Source organism: Nanorana parkeri, unplaced genomic scaffold (assembly GCF_000935625.1).
Source record: "Nanorana parkeri isolate BGI_ZX_2015 unplaced genomic scaffold, ASM93562v1 scaffold69, whole genome shotgun sequence".
Taxonomy (NCBI): Eukaryota; Metazoa; Chordata; class Amphibia; order Anura; family Dicroglossidae; genus Nanorana; species Nanorana parkeri.
The window spans coordinates 1,548,440-1,570,253 of record NW_017306337.1 but is presented as its reverse complement, the minus strand read 5'-3'; the positions used below and the strand labels follow the sequence as shown (position 1 = coordinate 1,570,253).

Here is a 21,814-nt window from a genome sequence, read left to right as displayed (position 1 = left end):
GGCGTCCCAACCAGCACACTGACGTCACCGGTTGGCAAGACCTGAGTAGTCCAGCATCCATTGCAGCCCCCACAACTCCTTTCCCCCTGCATGACAAGTGTTTCCTTTCAGCACACACCCTCCTTCCAACCAGAATGACATCACTTCAGGCGGCAAAAACAGTAGGGACAGACAGGGGCGTAAGTAAAAACCACATGGCCCCATAGCAAAAGTTTTATGGGGCCCCTTCCCAAAAAAATTCAATTGAACACCCCCCACTAATGTTGCCACCCCACAACGCTTATATTTGCTGCATACAGTTTCTAATAAATCTCAATGGAAATATTTTAAAATCTTTTTTCAAGCGGAATCTTCAGAGCAGTAACGTCATCCTACCGGAGTCCATAGGCATTGTTGATCCTAAAAGAGTTACTGCCTACGAGCTGTGCTGACTGGCACATTTGCCAGAGCTTTGTGGTCATGAAACCACTTAAAAAAAGATTAAAATAAGTATTTAAATTGAGATTAGAAACTGTATGCAGCAAAAATAAGAGCTGTGGGGAGGCAATGGTTAAAAATGTGAGTTATTTTACTGCCTTGCGCTCTACTTTAACACTGCCACCAATGAAGCTAGGGAAAAGTGTATAATTACATGTGTAATTTAAACCCCCCCCCCCCCCTTTCCCCAGCTTCATTGGTGGCAGCAGTGTTAATTATTATACCCCATTTCTCAGATTTATTAAAGGGTGTGCATTGTGCACCTTCCCCCAGCATAAAATAATTAATGGAAAATACCCCACTTGCGCTAATATTGCGCAACATAAAAATTTTCAACTACCACCATTTTATTCTATAGGGTCTTGGCATTCAGAAAATATATAATGTTGGGGGGTTTTACGTCATTTTCAGGCCTAAAATGTGGAATATAACATGGGTGCAAAAATGGAAAAAAGGGCCTCAGTCATGAAGGGGTTAAGTGAACACATAGATTGTACTCAGTGGACACTAAACTGCCTTATCACTGCAACATTAATCACCCTCCAGGTCGGGTTACATTACTTCTTGCAGCTGCGAGATGTGATGGAGAGAGCTCAGCGTGTAGATCAGCCCAGCTCACCTCAGTATGCTGTTTGCATGAAGGAGGAATGTCCATGAACACCTACCGTTGATCAGGAAGAGCTGAGCACTATCCAGCTCACGCTGACAGGAGGGGTCATGTACCCACAGCTGCTCTGTGATACAAGTGAAGAGTCGGAAGACGGCAGAAGAACTTATTGTACAAGTTCTCTCGTCCTCACCGGGGCCCCCTCGGCTCGGGCCCCCTAGCGGCTACGTGGGTTGCTATGGCGGTAGTTCCGCCACTGGGGACAGAACTGGTAGTGAGTATTAGTGGTTTGTATAGTGATGAGTACTAGTGAGTAATGTACTTATACTGCAGAGCAACCACACACATGCCGTGCGCTGTGGTATGCTGTGTTGTAAAAAAGGGTCATGTAAGTTGTTGCTGGCGTTAGGATCCGTTGGCAGTGCATTTAAAATGCATGGGCTTCGCTTCATTAATGCAGTGCACTTTAACATGTATGCGGTAACGCACCAAAGCACAGAGCATAAACTGTGAATTCAGCCAATCTGGCCCTAGGCTATTGTTCCTGTAGACCACATGTGTCAAACTCAAGGCCCAGGGGCCGAATCTGGCCCACCAGGCCATTTCCTAGACTTCCACTTTCAGATCTCGATATTAAGTTATTACTAAAATCAGTGATAATTGAATGCAGAGGCAATTATGATAAAGATTAGATACATTTATATAGTCTTACAGATACCTTTGAGGGCAACCATAATGTTGATGCGGCCCACGATTAAATTGAGTTTGACACCCCTGCTGTAGACGATCCAGGTCTAATTTTAATATCTATTGCACGTGGATCTGTGAACTCCTTTTATTTACTGCAAGGATTATTTTTATGTATACTGTTCCATTTGTTACCTTCACATTTAAGGGTGGAATGAAATCGAATTCTGACTGACATGACCTTTTTACACTACAACAAAAATTATTCAAATATCATAGCAAAACCACATTTAAATAACAGCAAAACCACACGTTTGTCATCTAATAATAACTTAAGTCTTCTCATTAAATACATTTCCATTTCAAATTCTTGATGCATTATAAAATAATCTTGAACACAACTCATTGCAGAACATCATAGTCCTTGTGTCTGTCATTTTAACCAGTGGAGTATGTGATCGTCATATAATAAAACTTGTTGACTTTGGGATTACTAGTGCCATGCATTCATACAATGTTTCTCTGTAGAGAATTACAGAATGGAAGCCATTTGATAAAAGACCTCTTTAAATTTCCAAATGTTCAATATAGAACTAGAAACTTTTGGTTATCTTAAGTGACCGCTATGCTAGTAACCATTTCCTGTAAGGAGTGTTAATATACAGTGTTTGTTAGTACGAATTTTTACCATCCAGGTATCATTTTTTCAGTGTATGTGACTTTAGCCAGCATACATACCATTTCTTGGTATACGTTATGGGGGACAACTTTGACAAAGAAGCAGCAGTCCATATTTATTTGATGTCAGTTAGAAGACAATAATACTCACTTGAGGTTGAACTGCATGCCTTGATTCAACCAACAGTATTATACAGTTGAAGATGTAAGTAAGCATACTTATGAGCGGCTGAAATTGTGTGTCTTTAAGTTAGTTCCAGTCTGTGGACTTCATACGTATATTCATATATCTAAGTGTCGGTATTACATTTGGTTCACTAGCAATCATCAGCAGTTGCCTTCTCTTAGGGTCTGCATAAGAAAAGTCACTTTACCCTGAAGAAGTTTGGAAAAATTTTTAAAGATGTCCGTGATGTCTGAAGAGTTTGTGTACCGTAAGTGATATGAACCATTATTTGATTCCGGATTAAGATTAGTGTTGTTGTTTGCAAACCTCCATGCTCTATGTACAAGACCTTGAATTTCTCTTACACTGTGCTGCAGTTTCTTTATCTGTTTGGAAAAACACTCCGTAGTCTTTATATTTTGTGTGACATTTAGCATATGTTTCAGAAGTGAGAAGACCTCAGTCCCCTGTTGAGCTGCCTACAAAATAAAAACAGCAACAATAGAAAGAGCAATAGTTAGTGGAGCAAATTATCATAAAAACCATCAGTAATATCAAGTCATTGTTCAAAAATGAATATTCAGTTACACTGAAACCAATGTGGGCATTGCTGTATAGTTTACCAAATTCTGCAGACCAATCCTGACCATGGGGTCACAGAGATTATTTTAGCATGTTGAACAGGGAGATTATTATTAATTTAAATAAGTATCTAAAGATGATGTCATTGTGTTATGATGCAGCCTCTTCCCAGGATACAGGACTATATCATTATATAGGTAGAAAAAAGATACACTGTACAATATGCCCATCAACTCCGGTTAAAAATTGTATTAACCCTTGCAGTGGGCCAACCCCGCAGTGCAAGGGTTAACTGCTCGTTTTGATCTAGGGAGGAACAAAATAAAGTTATGCTCACCTGATCCTCTGAGCCGGCTGGCTGTGACAGCACTTCCTCCAGCCTGTCTCCTCCTACGCTGCAGTGCTGCTTTTATTATTTCCCTCAAAATCCTCATGACTTATACACTGTGCCCTGGACTGATGACTCATGGACCATAGACTGCTGCAGCAGAGGGGAAAGACGCTTCAGGGACAGGTCTAAGAGCCAGCCAATTTGGAAGATTGAGTGAGTATACCATTTTTTTTTACCCTATTCAAGAGCACTTGACCCTTTCAGTGCAGGGGAAGCTTCTCTGCAAGGGTTAATTCAAATTTTACTTGAAGTTATTTTTTTATTAAGCACAGTGTCACCTTATTTGCTAAGCTCAGTAAACATTTACTTTGCAAAGCAAACAACCGTTACTCCTTTAGTAAATAAAGCCAATTGTGTGAATACATTTAGCAAAAGTAAAATATGAAAAAAAGATAGTAATCTATCTACGTTATCGTTATCACTCACCGTCATATTCTGCCATTCTGTAATTCTGACTTCAACACTTGGAAGAGTAATTGGAACCAGTAGAGTGGTTTGTTCTATGCACTGTGCCTAAGGAGGAAGTGAGATACAAACTCAGTATATCAACACAGGTTTATTTAAATATGGGTCCTACAAATGTAATCTTCAGGACTGCTATATATATTTTGGCATATTTTCTTTATTTCTCATTATTAGCCAGTTCAGGACCTTGTGTCCTGAGTTTGAAAGGGTTAAAACAAGCTGCAGCAGCCATGAACTTGTTTCTATTTTTATCAGGCTAAGGACTATTTTAGGTCAAGTGATCTGGGCAGCTGTAAAGCTACCTGATCACTTTTATGAGACTCTCAGTGTGCCCTCCTCTGTGATTCCTGGGCTCTACTGGTATCCTGGTGCCACAATAAACAATGTCAGTATGGTGAGTGCGAAGATATCAAGGAAAATAGATGTCCTCTGCAAAGTGTGAATCCGGAAGCGCATAGCCTGCACACTTCCAGGTTCAAAGTTGGGAAAAATCCTGGCTGCAAAGCAGGGTAAACAGCAGATTGAGCATCTAATAGACCCCTGATATTACCAATAAGAGTATCTGTCACCTGCACAATGCTATCACATAGGGCGCTTTTTAGTGGGAAAAAATAAAATAAAATATCATTTAAAAAAACATGTAATAGCACCCCCAGCACACACACATACTAACGCAAACATTCATGTAGGGCACACGCAAATATGTAAACAAAGGCACAACACATATTGAGTATTGCTGCACATGCCAGAGCAAGAGAAGTAATTCCAGGTCCCTCATTTTAACATGCGTGCCAAAATGGTGGTGAACTGGCTAAGGACATTTCTGCTGTGTATAATACAAGAGAATAAAATACACAAATAAGTGTATAATTGGAAGGGGAATTCCTACAGAACCTCTCTTTATCAGTGAAATATTTTGACAAAACTGCGCTGTTTATAGAAGTAGCAAAATCTCTGTCTACTGTCTGGTGACAATACTAATTACATAGGGTTTTTTTTCATTATTATTAGATTTATTTGATTTTAATTTTAAAAACTGTTTTTTGGGGTTTTTTTTTTACTTTGACTGCTCTCACATGGGGGGTGGGGGCTTACAAGCCCCCCCATGTGATAGCAGATGGTGGTGACAGGTACTCTTTAAGGTGATGCTGGGGGTCCAAAAGACCCTCAGTGTCACCTTTACACTAGAAATGAGCTATTGAAGTGCAGATCGCACTTCAATAGCTTAGACCTGGGCTGCAGGAGCCCAGAACTGACAGCCCAGGGACCGGAAGTGATGCAATCTGCATCGCTCCCGGTCCCATAGAACGGGGAGGGGATCGATGAACGGAAGTTCATCGACCTCCTCCCCAGCTCCATGCGGACACCTAGGATGCCGGTCCCGGGCCCGTAGGAGGGGCAACGGAGCCCGGGAAGCACGGCGAGGGGGGGGGCGGACCCTTCTTCGGGACACAGAAGCGATCTGGTGACAGGTAAGTCGCCAGGATCGCTTCTGTTGTAAAGCCGACAGTCGGCTCTACAAATTTAAACAGAGTCCCGGCGGCAAAAGTCGCCGGGAGTCTGTTTAAACAGCCCCGATGCTGGCGACGTACACTGTACGTCGTCAGTCACGAAGGGGTTAATACTGATGTGTTTCAAATGGTGTAATAATCATTCCACTAAGCTTATTTAAGAAAAATGGGTATGGTGGCTCTGTAAACATTCTCTTACTTTATTTATGATGGTCAGAACTAAAAAAAAAAGTCAGGTACCTAATATCATGTAGTCTACTGTGCAGATGGAGATTTAGGGTACATTCACAACAGCAACCGTGCTCAACCGCAATGTCTGCTGGTGTGCGTGTCCCCAGACAGTGCCAATGCGCTCAATTAAGCCGCATTGCATTTCTTTCTTTTTTTAGAATTTTACTGACGTGACATTTTATTCAGTTCTACAGGCTCACCACAATGCACTTAAAAAGTACTGCATGCCGTACACTGCTGGAATGCAGTGGTGTGAACCGAGCCCAATTTTTTTAAGCTCACTGCAGTGAGACGCGGTACAACTGCATCGCGCCACAGTAAGCCTATAGAACTGGATGAATTGTCACCTGTGGCATTTCAATAAAGTTCTACAAAAAATATAAACAGTGTGATGTTGCTCGATTGAGAGTATCAGGACTGTCCAGGGACACAAACAGAAGCAGCCATGCGGGTTGTGAACTTACCCTTAGGTTTCTAATATATCATGTGTTCTCATATGCCTAATTCCCCCAGTTTTGTACAAATCCTACTGCTAACAGAGCTCAGTGGCTAAAGCTGCAATTTTTTACCCACAAGTGAATGATTTAGAGGTGTCACTCATCCTTTATCGAACAGCTCCATCTGAGTTTTGAGTTAGAAACAGGGAGACTAAAAAGAGGTAACACCTTCTTGTTTCTTACTCTGGGCCCAATTCCAACTCTCCTTGTCTTCTGGTGCGAACAAAATCGGTGGAATAGTGGTGATTCCCGACTAAATGACTATCACATATGATATCCATGTATAGGGAGGGAACCCCAGTGCTTGCAAGGTGGGGGGTTGTAGTCAATGTTCTTAGTTTCCAATATTTGTAACATAGGGTCTTTGAGTTAAAATGTTAAAGAACCCCCCTGGTTTAGATGATATACCAACAAATGTCACTGAATTTGTATTTTTGTATTGTTATATTTACTGTATTTGATACTTTACAGATGTCCATAAACCTCTGTATTGTATTTCAAATGATCATAATGTTTACCCTAATCCAGATTAAAGGTTTGTCGTTTTTACTTTTTCCAAAATGAATAATGGATGTATTAGTTAGGTCAGTGAGGGTGCATTGAATGCATGCTGTAAAATAAATGACAAGGTTTAGCTTTTTATGCCATTATACAAGGTACAGTGTTTCTTACATCTCTCCTGAAAAAATAGATAGTACAAACCCTTTTTTATCCTACTACAGACACTAATTCTGAACATGCTTATCTTTAGAATATTTCTCTGTTTATTTCAAAGGCCCGGTAAATTAATGGTGCATATTTTTATTATTGTCAATGTCATATCACTGTATTTTAGGTCAGTCACATAAGAGAGGTTCATAATAAATATTTGCAAGTTGAAAACACAAAATAAGGCCAAGTAGGGCCCAGATATAATTCTGGTAGTATGTCCATAATGATACTGTGTACAATACAGTAATCCTTAAAGTGATTTTAAAGTCAAAATGTTTTTATGCTATTAGAAATGCTGATGAAATTGCTGGACAAGGGATGCTGCCCATTGAAGTTTAAATGTTTTTATTTGCTGCAGAATCAGTTGGTCCTCTGAGCACTGGCCCTGATATTCTGTTTAATGGCTCCTTTACCTTACAGGGTCCTATGGAGCCATCCTTGCGTGTGATAGTAAACTGTGTGTGTCTTGACAAACATAGGCATGGGGAGGCAAATCACTGCCCCACTTTTCCCTCCTCTCTTCTCTGAGCTAGTAGATGGATAGCTGCTAGAGACTGTACTAGGCCTTGTGATCTTGTTCTCAACAATTGGGGAAGCAGTTGTAGCCAGCTGTTTGGAAAAATGATGACTATAAGTATGGATGCACCGATACTAGTGCTGATACCGAGTATTCGGTCGAGTACTTGTACTCGGCAGATGTAAATATTGCAATGAATGGGACTGCTCCACCACCCTCCACTTTCAGAGGGTGAGGAAGGCTGCCGTCCATGTAAACTCAGCTTTAGCAAAAATGTAAACATGGGCTTTGCTGAGTAATGTATAATTGTTGGATCTGCATTTTTTATTGATAAAAAGTTTGAGATTTTATTATTACATTATTGTTTTGTTTTGTCCTTGAACTCCTTATTTTTATTAATATGGGTTGAGGTTAACAAGCATGACAGAGGCTTAGGGCTGATTCACACCATCTTCAGTGCGTTCTGGACAGGTTGTGGCCGAAACGCACTGGATCGCATTCTGGCAGGCTCACTTTGTTTTGGGGCGGGAGGGGGCATGACGGTGCATTGAACTCAATGGCACCGCATCCACGCCCTCTGGCCGCAATGTGATCGGCCACACTGGAACGTGTGGCACATTAGTGCCTGCGTTCCGGTCCGGTGCAGTCAGACAAAATAGCGCGTGCAAGCTGTAATTGCAACAGACCATGCAAATATGCTGCATTGCAAAACAGGAGGCCCAGTGCTGACCGGCCCAAAAAAGATTTTTATCTAAGTAGCAGAAGCAGGAGCATATAAGCATTAATTCAAGAAAAAAAAAATGACTGACTATACAGTTCACTTCAAACGACTCTATCAAATTGTAAAAGCAGTTGACATAAGCTGCTTCCTGCACTCCCTCTCTGGTGCTTTATGCTGGCATAGGTGAGTAATAGCAGCACCACCCATCACAAGTGTCTTCACACAGACTTGTATTATGAACAAAGTTCCAAAGTATTAAAACCTCTGTCAGTTTAATTTGTTACTCCCTGTGTACCACTGAGGAGATTTTTCTTTACCAACTGTCCTTCCTGGGATCCAAAATGAAGTACCGTATATACTCGAGTATAAGCCGTCCCGAATATAAGCCGAGGGTGGGAAATGAGGCAGCTACTGGTAGATAGATACCAATAAAATTACATGAATATTTATTTAAAAGAAAAATAACCTAGCTCTGTAAGTGGAAAAGGGGGTACAGGGCTACATACAGATCATTTAATACATTCATGTTAGTATAATTGTAATGTATTGTCTGCACTGTATTAGCAGTATATACTCTATGTAGAGTATATACTGCTAATACAGTGCAGACAATACATTTACAATGATCCTCTGCTAACATGAATGGGTTAAATGATCCATAGTACAGGGCTACATACAGATCATTTAATACATTCATGTTAGTATAATTGTAATGTATTGTCTGCACTGTATTAGCAGTATATACTCTATGTAGAGTATATACTGCTAATACAGTGCAGACAATACATTTACAATGATCCTCTGCTAACATGAATGGGTTAAATGATCCATAGTACAGGGCTACATACAGATCATTTAATACATTCATGTTAGTATAATTGTAATGTATTGTCTGCACTGTATTAGCAGTATATACTCTATGTAGAGTATATACTGCTAATACAGTGCAGACAATACATTTACAATGATCCTCTGCTAACATGAATGGGTTAAATGATCCATAGTACAGGGCTACATACAGATCATTTAATACATTCATGTTAGTATAATTGTAATGTATTGTCTGCACTGTATTAGCAGTATATACTCTATGTAGAGTATATACTGCTAATACAGTGCAGACAATACATTTACAATTATACTAACATGAATGTATTAAATGATCTGTATGTAGCCCTGTACCCCCTTTTCCACTTACAGAGCTAGGTTATTTTTCTTTTAAATAAATATTCATGTAATTTTATTGGTATCTATCTACCAGTAGCTGCCTCATTTCCCACCCTCGGCTTATATTCGGGACGGCTTATACTCGAGTATATACGGTAAGCGGGAATCTATCAAGTGAGGTGAATTATCCTCTTAGAGAGTTGTCACCAAAACAAGTGTCCTCATTAGAAGATTCACCCTGACCTCTTGTCCTGGTGGCAACTCAAAAATGTGGATTTCCCATTATATTTTTTCTTTGTGACAACAATAACCAGGACAAAAAGAGTGTGAGTCTACCTAGCGGGTACACAAGCAGCAATAAAAACAATAAAGAGGTTCCCAAGACTAATACAAAAATGTTTGTGCATACACTTTAAAGGCTGAATCGGCAGGCTCTTAACTGTAGCAGGGTTTGGTGAAGCTACAAAGAAGCTTCATCACTTCTACACTATCTCCCACTGCCAAACCAGTTTACCTGCTTTGTTCGAAACTGAACTACTGTTTATTTTCATGAGGGTAAATACTGCAGCATACGCTATTTGAACCCATTAAAATGCTTTTGTTGCTCCTTGCACTCATCCCCCCAAATGTGCATTGCTTGGATCAGCACATCATTCTCTCTTTTCATCCAGATCTTCTCCTCTACATACAAGCCTTTTCTCACCACCATGCTCTCCATAGTCCTGGTGCGGTTCACATAGACAAGTATGATCCGATGGTCACACATTATTTTTGAAGTCATCCAGCTCATGTAAGGGCTCACAACGAGAATAATCAGTAGATAAACTCCTAAAGAGAAATAATAAACAATATATGTATACATATATATGTATATACTAGGTTTATACAGTAGTTCTGTCATAGAAATACAATATTTCCTAGATGTTTAGAAACTAGAGAGGAAGATGAGTTGCAGTACAGCTTTTTGTGCCAGTGCTTCTACTAATGTTTTTCTTAGAGTACAATTAAATAGGGATGTCCAGATACCACTTTTTTAAGACCAATATAGATACCAATTACAGATACTTTTTCTTAAAGGACCATGTGACATTTTTTCTAAAACAACACAGACTAATGATTTTAGGGCAGTTTGTCACCAGAGCTAAATACAGATGTCCGCAAAGCAGAGCACATGTCACCACAGCAGAACGCATGTCCCTAAGGCAGAATAGTATTTTACTTTGGGGACATGTTTTCTGCTTTGGGGACATGTATTCTCTGTATACATGTCCCCAAAGCAGAATTCCTCTCACCCGGCTGCGTGACGATTTTACCGAGGAGACATGTGGCGATCTGCAGTGGCTCTGCGAGCATTCCATCTCACCGCCGAGCTGGGACCCAGCCTCCTCCACTACCGGACCGGCGATGCTGGGACCCGGCCTCTTCCACTTCTGGACCAGCAGACCATCTCAGTCGGCCAACCATCTCCGCTGCTGGGCCCCCCGTCCTCTATCCTTCTCCCGACCCAGGCCTCCCCTGTCAGTGGGCGACGGAAATCCCCAGCTTCTAGCCCTGGGGCAGCCGCTCCGGCTGCACCGCCCGTACTTCTGCCCCTGGGGCTGTCGATGGTTGCGCCTGCGCCGGGAAGGAGGAGGAGATAAAGAACCGGACAGACACTGCCATGGACAGCTATCTGCAGGTCCCCAGGAGGCTGCCGAGGTCCCCACAAGTGCGGGAACTCAGACAGCCGCTGCTGTTTAAAAATTTAAAGGGCCGGTGTCGGCCTTGAGTATCAGGGCATTTTCACGAGTACAAGTACTCAGGAAAATGTATCGGTATTGGGACATCCCTAATTTTAAGTAGTTTATTTGCATAGGGAAATAATGGTGGAAGGATGAGGGGGCACAGGATACCGGTTTTAAGTACATCAAAGCATTAACCTTTAGTCTTCTGTATAGTGCTCTATCTTATAAATCCTTCTTTCTGTATAACTTTACTGGTTGGCACATAACATGTAACTCTGGTTCCTTGCAACTGAGGTCCTAGTGTATGCTCAGTCATTACATCAAGGCAGGATAGTAATGAGGAGGTTCCAATGTTACTTCTCCAGACTCAGTCCATCGCTCACCATCTCTATGGGGGACAACTGTAGCTGTGCTTCCTCAAGGCCTGTACTGAAGCACTGTATCATAGCAGCCAATAACTTAGGGATACCTACCAGGATAGGAGAGCCACACAGCTTTCATACTCCTAGGCCTTGAGCCCTGGGGACTAAATTGGTGAATCAGAGATGCATTCGCTCAGGGTGGAGACCCTGGGGCAAAGAAGAGAATGTGCCAGGAAGTGCCTTAGATATTTAATATCTCTCCCAGCATGCAAACCAGGCTCACCAGACCTACTGATTGGCCTGGTATTAAAGGAGAACTACGAGGTAAGTGCTTTTCACTCACCTCATAGTTCTAGCCGACCTGTGACAATGGGACTGTCACAGGTCGGCTCAGTAGATTGGGAGGTGAGCGAACAGATACCGGCATTCGCTCACCTCTCGATCCTGTCACAGCTCTCTGCCATGACAAGAAAGGGGCTGGATTCCCCCCCGCTCCGATTCGCCAGCGCTGACTGGCGGATCAGATGGGGGAGGGGGCGGGGACAGCTGGCTCTGCCTCTAGATAGGCAGAGACAGCTGTCACTCACGCAGCTGGGTGGATCCAGACATAATTGTCGGGATCCGCTTCATCTGCGGCGTCTCAGTATACCGCGAGCAGTAGCTCGCGGTATACTGTGGCGTCTCAGTATACCGCAAGCTGTAGCTCGCGCTATACTGAGCTTAGGGTGATGGGAGGACGATAGTTTGTGTCCTCCCGTTACCCTAAGGAGAACTATGGGGAAAAGCCTTAACCCCATAGTTCTCCTTTAAACATCCTTAATGTGGAGTGTTATCTCTAGCACACCCTGCTGGTGGACACCCAACACAGCAAGTGACTGAGAATAATCAATACAGACTTACAGGGTTATTCACAAAAGGGTGAAGAGTTTGGAGAAGGCAGGAGAAGTGAACCATCTAGGACAAAACAGCTGATTTGGACAAATTCTCCAATTCAGCTCACTTTCCAGTTCAGCTATGTTGTCCTAGATTGTTCACTTCTCCAAACTCTTCACCCTGTTAGAGAACACAAGCCAACACAGCCAAGCTGCCTAATCTACACTAACAGATCACAAAAATATAGCAGAATTTGGAAAAATTTTAGATCCCTACACTGACATTATTGGATTGGCTTCTTACCTATACATTTCACATCATTGTATCACACATACATTATGGGACACAGAAACCCTGTATATCTATAGTTTGGTACTATAATCAAATACAAAATAAAGGGCTATTACACAATGTGCTTTCCTATTCATATCTGAAACATAAGCTATCTAGAAGGAAATATTTTCACAGTTTGTTGAAGATCATCAGGGCATATTCACGATCTCACTGTAATTAGTTCTGCAGAATAAGGAAAGTGAAATGAATGCCAAGAGTTGTTTCTGCATGAGACAGCTGTGACAATCTTACACAGTAGCGGCTAGTGGAAATGCACGTTGTCTATACTGCTATCAAATCCCTGCCTGACTGCTGAGGTGAAGAATGTGACACTCCAGGCAAATGTGACAAGCATTACTGGAAGCCTGCTCTTCCCCACCCCTACTTCCTGCCCATATCTCTTCCAGGAAACAATGACCAAGAGAAGATTGTTTCCGCTCAAACTTAACTTTTCACCGATTGAAACTCTTAGTCTTTTTATGCATAAAACAAGCAAACCTCGTGTTAGAGTTATGTAAACAAAGCTTGATGCACGAGTCTCTTGTAGTAGCACATACTAAAGGTTCATAATCATCAACAATTTATGAGTAATAACCATAAATCATTTCAACCGGGAAGAGTCACTTCCTATTTCAAAGCCATAATTGATGTCATGCTGGACCCTACATGGCACCAGAATTTGCTGTCTTTGTCAGCATATGCAGACTGCTCCATGGGCCTCCAGAAGGGACAGGACAAAGATTACACCTCATGCTTAACCTCTGTCTTGAGATAGACTTTGTGTTAACCCCTTAAGGACCAATGACGGGATTATTCCGTCATGGTTGTCCGCGCCATAAAGACCCATGACGGAATAATTCCGTCATGGGTCCTTAAAGGTTTAAGCTTCCCTCATGCACTATAACAGAACTTTTTTTAGACATATGTCACATCAAATGAAAGCCCTTTTTGTCCTTTACAAAATGGTATATAATATGTGTTGGTGCAATAAATGAGAAAGATGGAAATTGTGGTTGAACACACACAGCAAAAGCTGCTTTGGTCCTTAACTGAAAGACAAGCATCTGAAGCTTGGTCCTTAAGGGGTTAAGCTCCTTCTGTTCATAATGATTGGGTAATTGGCAACCGTTAGAAACCATTAGGCATGGAAGTTGGTTAGGCATAGCTCCTAACTTGTCTCTTTGGAAATGGAATCCTGTAGTTCCTCTTTCATCCTTAGTTGTCTCATTTTCATCTGATGCACAGGCCTCTATAATTATGTATTATACTACCAAAAGTATTGGGGCTCATTCAAAACACAACATTGCGCTAAATTAAACAAATATTGTTCTAGAAGGGAAGGAGTGAGTTTATTAGGGCTGATTGAGGGTTACTTAAAGGTTAATAATGGGTTAAATCAAAGCCATTGTTATTTAAAAAATCTTTTTTTTAAATAGGCTTCATACCTGATCACACTTGCCTGAAATCATCAAAAATGAAAATGAGAAACTTGTTCCACATGTGGCACACATACAGTATTGTAACATATATGATCAAGTTACAGTGTGTCTTAGCGCATAATATAAAGTATCTGCTCCATATACTGACGTCTACACATGGTTTCATCTTTAGTGTCACGTATTTGCACTGTGCAGTGAGAGATATTCCTAATTCTATGTTTTCTAACTCTTGTCTGAGCGGAAGCAGTTTATCTTTCCATTGACCTCCACTGGCTACTGTGCTAAGGGCTAAGGAACAGAATACATTTTCCTGTAAGCAGCACATCCTGCTTAACTTAAAGGGGATCTATCATGTGTAATACTAAAATCTGTAGCTAATTTAGGACAAAGATAAATAAATAATAATAAATTAAGAAAAAAAAAGGTTCACCACTGATGAACAAAAGTACTTTACTTGCTTTACTTACTTTGGAGCTCTAAAGCAAGCAAAGCCTCATTCAAAATAATGAATGGGAAACAAAGTCAAAGTCATGTGACCAGCATCTCCACCTATCACAGAGTGTTTTCTGCAGCTCTGCAGTTGTCACAGTGCAGCCTGTATTTTATGAATGGCCCATAAAATGCAGTGACGGTGTGGAGTAAACACTATGCACAGTTGATAGTTATACCTGCTCTCATTTATAAATATCCCCCCTAGTATAAACTGGAACATTTAATTTATCTCAGATAATAGTAAGTACTGTATGTAAAAATAAAACACTGTTGTTATAGCTGGAGCCATATAATGAGACAGTTCTCTAATTAAGTAAAATGTTAATGAATCTGTCAGTGCCCAGTTTAATCTTTAACACAATGCAAATTCAGTAGAGCTTTGGTGGGTTATGTATGCCCAACTTGTGGCCTGAGGGTGAAAATCAGCTCTCTGGTACTTATGGTGTGGCCCTTGAGCTTTAGCAGGCAATAGCCATTCTTTTCAATGCTTACGCAGGGTCATGGAAAGAAATATAATGGAGACTGGCCTCTTTTAGTTAACCACTTTGTTATCAGACCAATTGTTTTGCACACACATGTGAAAATCTGAAATCTTGGCTGAAAACTGTTTAGAACCCCCAAACAATGATACATATTCTAAAAGCATAGGCCCTGTTGAATATAAAAATTCTAGTAACAACTTTTTAAGTTGCACGATATTAGTGCAAATGTTTATCAAATCATTTTGTGAGGAAAAAATACACTTAAATGAATTGAAGTGCACAAAAATACCCAATTTTTTTGTAAAATATAAAAGATGGGGTTGCATCGTGTAAATAGATACCAAACTTGCTTAAAATTGTACCCACCTGTGAACTGGCTAAAACCCACGGTACACAAAATTGCCTATAAGTTGAAAAAAATTGCCGTCTGGAGACGGCAACCCGCAGATGCTGCAGTGCCGTCCGTCCGTTTTTTTACTACGGGCGGCGGACGGCAAGAGGTTAAAGCCTTTACTGCTCATCAATTTAGGGTTAACACCCTAGCATTACTGCTCTCACTCCAACATTTGTAGAGTTATGTAACCTGTGTGGTGCAATGGTTATTTTCGCACGTAGGCGCACCCCACGCTTGTTTGTGTTTGTATGTGCACGTACGTGGGAGTCGAGGGCTTTACATTTTGTATTTATTTTTTATGTCGCTATCATTTTTTAACTTGACATAACAAAATCCTTGTCGCTTCTGGATTTGATAATAGGAAGGGGGGATTAACCATTGGAAGTATGCTGATCTCCCTCTAATGCAGCCACAGAGACCTGCTGCTTTGCCTCTTAGTACACTTGTTAACACACGGGTATGTGCGCGTTGAGGTGCATTGCCATTCATTTAAATAGCACCCCAATTCACATATACATTAAGTCCAAAGTCACCACAGTTTACAAATGTGATCACTCTGTGAATTGGCAAAAATAGTGGAGCTGTGTTTGTTCGAAATCATGTTTAACTGCTCTGCATTTTCGCCAAATCCTGACATTTAATATTAAAATGCAATGACTGCTTGCAAAACCCTATTGTCCATAGTGCGGAAGTTGTAATTTTGCAGCATTTGGAGATTTAAAGTGTTAACCTTAATAATCATTTATTGTCATTTACTCGCTTTTGGTCTGTTAAATATACCATTGAAAGCATTTTTTGTTATACCTGTTTGGTAAGTGATTCTGCAAGAAATCCAGTGCTGCTCTGTGCACACTGCTGCATTATCTCAAGCAGTGTTATCAGTCATGCCCAGTTCACCTCTATAGACCGAATACAACCCCCTATGTTATGAAGAGGAAGGTGTTCTGTAGCACTGGGCCTCATGATGACAGGTTCAGGCTTTTCAGCACCCCCTGTGTCCAGAAGAGGGCGTCGGCAATGAGTTAGCCTTAGGATAATTTAAAAAAATCTTTTGTGGTAAGATGGAGTATTATTAGACTTAGTGAGTGAGACAGATATCTACTTAGTTAGCTGTGAGACAGATATTTACTTTTATTTTTTTCCACCTTATTAGTGGAAAGCACAGAAATTTGCTTTTTCCTCTTATTGGGCCATATACAGTTGAAATAATGTAAGTGACCTACTCAGGGATGGATTTCCATTACTGTAGACACTAGGGATGCACCAATACTGATACTAGTATCGATATCGGTGCCGATACCAAGTATTTGGGCGAGTACTCGCCCAAATGCTCCGATGCCTAGCACGAGTACTTCCTATATCAGGAAGCCGGGCAGCGCGTAATTACACGCTGCCTGGTTACCTGATTGGCCGGGAACCGGCTCCATGCTCTCTCGTCACTTGTGATGAGAGAGCATGGAGCCGACTTCCCGGCCAATCAGGAAGCCTGGCAGCATGTAATGGCGCGCTGCCCGGCTTCCTGATTGGTCGGGAAGCTGGCCAATCAGGAAGCCGGGCGCCGTGTAATGACGCAGTGCCCGACATTCTGATTGGCCGGGAAGCTGGCTACATGCTTGGAGCAAGGAGCCGGCCTACCTGCCAATCAGAAAGCAGGGCTTTGCGTCATTACACAGTGCCCGGCTTCCTGATTGGCTGGCCAGAAGGCTCCGGCTGGGTACCGGAGGAAGGCTGCGTTCTGGCTGGAGAAGCCCCAGGGGTGACAGGCTGGACATATGAAGGTAAGAGGGGACAGACTTTCTTGTTAATCGGGAAGCCGGGTGGCGAGTCTTTACACTCTGCCTGGCTTTCCGGCTAATCAGGAAGCCAGGTGGCGAGCCATTACAAGCGACCTGGCTTCCTGAACGCGACTTCCATTACTCGGTAATTGGTATCGGCGAGTATCGAAAAAAATGATCGGTACTCGTACTTGGTACCAAAATACCGGTATCGGTGCATCCCTTGTAGACACCTTCAGCTTCTAAAGAAATATTATTTTCTTGCTTTATTGCTCTTAACCTGTTCTAAAATATTTTCACAATGCGTATATGAGGTGATACTAATGGGGTGACAAAAATGTGGAGGGAAAAGAGGCCTTTCTGTTTCTCCTGCCCATTGGGCACAAGTTTACTATGCCTAGTGGTAAATCCTGGACCTATTGCGCCTCATTTATTAAAATGACGTTGATAAGAAATCCTTGCAGTAACCAGTCAAATTGAAACTTTTACTATCCAACTGTTATTTCCAGTCTAGGTTTGAATCTGATTGGTGGCTGAGGGGCAATACAGACGGTCCTTATTAAAGATACTTTAATGAATGAAGCCTGGAGTGTTCAGTGTGCCATCATTATCATTTTTGTATGGGGGCTGTGGTAGAGCAGTTATTGTTCTTTTCTGCAGATATGTAATTGTTATAGCAGTTATAAATTTGTGTGGTGTTCAGAATATTTAGTATAAAGTCTTTTTGGATAATAACAGATTCCATTCCTGTATGTATAGCTTCTTTATGTGAGTATGGATATGTGCTTATGTAGTACACAGTTTGTCAGCATAGGCTCCTAGAATCAGGGACACTATAAATCAATTTGATGACATGGCTTTAATGATAATTGTTCAGCTATTTTGAATATTTGACTTGTCATTGGTTACTTTAAAGTTACGTAAACTCAGGATCTGCGCAGAAGTGCATCTAAGGTCTGTGGAGGGCAGTATGAAGAGTGAAACTTCAACACAAACCTATGATACAATCCATAATAATGTTATTGTGGTGCAGAGCACAGCTATTTGCTAAACTGCCGGTCTGACATCTGGCACAAATGAAGAATACTCTGTCTAGCCATTTTTGCATATAAGGCATTACTGTTAATACATTGCAATCAAACAACATTTCATACATTTATCGTATTCTATGCAACTGCATATTTTTAAATTAGATAATATAACAGATGTAGGATTAACTTTGCATCTATAGTACTTACTATTTATATCCATTCCAAGCCAGCTCCTATTTGGTCTCCATTGTGGTGTTGTTGGAAGCACATATATCCATGGTCCAGGTCCATTTATACAGCAAGCAAAGAATGGGTATGGATAAGGACAGGGTGGATGTGGAAGATAGGAATTATGGGCAAGATTGAGACATTGAAGAGGCTTGACTGTACCGCAGTAAGCAAAATGTTCCAATCATATAAGACTGAAGAAATCCAAGTGTTAATTCTGACAACTGTAAGGATGCAAAAGATTATTAGAAGTAGACTGTTTCTAATGTAGGAAAACGAAAATGAGCAAACATGATCTCCACTTCTTGCCAAGGACCAGAAACATCCACATCCTGTTGTTCTGAGAGATGTCAGGGCACTGGGCAAAATGAGAACATGGTCCTATGTGTGACAGAGCACTTATCTCAGAGACATTCCTGCTGTCAAGAAATGGGGGGAGGAACGGAAGAAGGAAAGAAGACTTTGCAATAAATGTATTGAGCTCTTCTATTGTTACAGAATGCAAGTTACAGGTGCATCTTTTTCTGCTGCACTATTAGTAAGTATCAATTTCAACAAGTGGCAGCAATCAAGCTTCACAATTCATTTTATTATAAAAATATCTACACATATACAGGAACATTGGAGTGCTAAAGTGGCACTAAACTCAGTAGTTAAATCTTAATAATGCATTCGGTCAGTTGTAGCTACTCAAATCATCTCTGAATTGGTGCTGACACTATCCTTTCTTCAGGAGGGTGGCTACTTTTATTCCCCTTGGTCCCTGTGTGTGACTATAATTTCATAACAAATTAGTAAACTAAACGTGAGATTGTATTCCATCATGGGAGCAAGCTTGGAGCGGTGACTACTTTACAACACGCACAGGGACCATGGGGAACAAAAGTAGCCACCCTCCAGAAGGAAGGACAGTGTCAGCACCAATTCAGAGATGATTGGGGGATCTACAGCTGATCGATAAACATATAAAATAAATTTTTGTTAATAGTTAAGGTACTTGAATGCATTTTTAAGATGTAACTCTTGAGTTTAGTGCCACTTTAAAGAAAATTTTGTTTAAAATAATTAATTAGGTTATCGGACTTTGAATAGGCTGATTTTACAAATTTACCTGACAAATTTCATTATAATACCAGACAGAGGCATAACTACAGACTGGGGTGACCCAGAGCTAAATGTTCATGGGGCACTCCAGCGAGGTCTCTCTGTGGAACCTGGCATTGTCTTCTGCCATGATAAGTGTCACTGATCTGTCCATAAAGTATACCTAAATAAATGACAGTAGGGGAGCTGTCAGCATAGTCAGTACACTTAAAGAGGCAAGTATTGTAGATATAAGTTGCCAGGAAAAAGGGGGGCAGCAGTGCAGAGAATTAACTTTTAACCTGAATTTTACAGCTCCTCTGTCCTCAGAAGCTTGCTAGTAGTGATGAGGCTGGGCATTGGTGCGAGCCCAGTTTGCCTGAGTTCACCCAAGCCAGCTCAAAACTCTGACTGCCACTCCCTCCACCCAACCCAATGAGTTGGGGGAGTTACATTGCCGCCACTGACTGGGTCAGGAGAAGGAGGTTGCGGAGTTTTGAGCGGGTATGAGCGAACTCAAGTGAACTGGGTTTGCACCAAGCCCAGCTTCTCAACTACGCTTTCAAGACCCCATTCATATGTGCAAATGGGGTCAGATCTTATGAGTCTCCTCCGTGAGGCTAATGTCATCCCCTTCCAACAGGAGGCACTGTAGAACCCTTTGACAGCTGCCACCATCCACAGTTGTTCGCACATAATCACACAGCCTGTGATTACCTACGCATGACCAAACCTGGACGCAGATACTTGCGCGTAATGGCAGCTGTCAGTGGGTTATACAGCACCACCCGCCCGCAGAAGATCACATGTGTCTCACGGAGGAATTTTTGAGCTTCATGCAATCAAGCCCCATTCCCAGGTGTGAATGAGGTCTTAGGGGTATAACATTTCAGGGCCTTGTTGAAAATTCAAAGGCTTCCTACTCTGTCCACCCCACAGCAAACAAGTACTGAAAGAGGGGGTCTAGTAGTCAGTAAATGAAAAAAAAGTAGTAATGACAGTAATAATAGCCATGATGTTATTTTATAATATTAGATAAATGCTAGTGCTCCTGCACACAATCACTTTAAAACCCTAATATAAACTTTTTTTCTTTAGCTAAGCTCCAAATCTGAGCTGTGTTGTCACAATGAAAAGACGCATTGATATTTTTGGGGGATGTTTGCAGTCTTAGGAAAACTGCATTAGACATACAGGGTTCATTTTACAGTGCTGGCTGGGTGTCACGAGAGACACGTACCTGAGGTGACACTGAAGTAGCGGGGAACCTCCCTTGCACCTCGGGCCTTGAAGTCTCTGGAGATGGAGACAGAGACTTGGTGGACACCGAGTGGCACGGGTGCAGAGCACCGTGCAAGCCTTAGCACGAGATCCGAGCCGAGGTCAAGTCCAATCTGGCAACGAAGTACACAAGGGTTAATCAGAAGAATGGTCGAGATCCAAGCCGGGGTCGGTTCCAATCTGGCAGCTGAGTACAAAAGGGGCAAAGAAGAAGAATGGTCAAGATACAAATCCGAGGTCAATGGCATGCAGCAAGCAAGAATAGTCAAATAGGTTTCCAGGTCACAACAAGTTCAAATAGATCACACACAAGCACAGGCACAAGGGGAGACTGAAGATAATCCAGCAATTTGGCAGTGTCTGGGCTGGGCTTATATAGGGAAGTGATGATTGAAGTTTGAAGTCACTTCCTGGGCGTTTTCCCACCTTTTTACATCTGGTCTTCTGCGCATGCGCGGGTTGGCGCACTGACGCGTCTTTGGCGCATGTGCAGTTGGCACGGATTTCTTCTTGCGGCAACGCGCCCTTGGCGCATGCGCAGTAAGCACTAGATTCTTACAGAGGCCCCCCCCGAAGGGTCGGCCTCCGGACGCCCGTCCGGGATACAGCTCGCTGGAGAAGAACTGCTGGAGAAGATCAGGAGCATGGATATGCGACTCGGGTTCCCATGAATTTTCTTCAGCGCCGTAACCCTTCCACTGTACCAGAAACTGGCGGCTGCGACTCCTCCTACGGCAGTCCTAGAGGGCCTCCACCTCGTACTCTTCGCTCCTCTCAACCATGGAGGGAGCCGGAGGATGGGCCCCACGTTCCCCAAAGGGGTTCCGGGGCCACTGGCTTCAGGAGGGAGGCATGGAAGAAAGGGTGGATCCGGTAAGTAGAGGGCAGTTTGAGTTTGTAGACCACAGG

General features: G+C 42.0%; 1 protein-coding gene across 1 annotated transcript; it reads right to left on the bottom strand.

Annotated features, from left to right (window-relative positions):
- Positions 1–2,752: 2,752 nt before the first annotated feature.
- On the bottom strand, positions 2,753–18,680 carry THPO (thrombopoietin). Its single transcript, XM_018576531.1, has 4 exons — positions 18,521–18,680; positions 10,112–10,236; positions 4,015–4,101; positions 2,753–3,094 (listed from the first exon to the last, which is right to left on the bottom strand). Exons 1-4 carry the CDS (start codon positions 18,531–18,533, stop codon positions 2,777–2,779), a joined length of 543 nt encoding a protein of 180 aa, XP_018432033.1. The 5' UTR covers positions 18,534–18,680; the 3' UTR covers positions 2,753–2,776.
- Between the last annotated feature and the right edge of the window lie 3,134 nt (positions 18,681–21,814).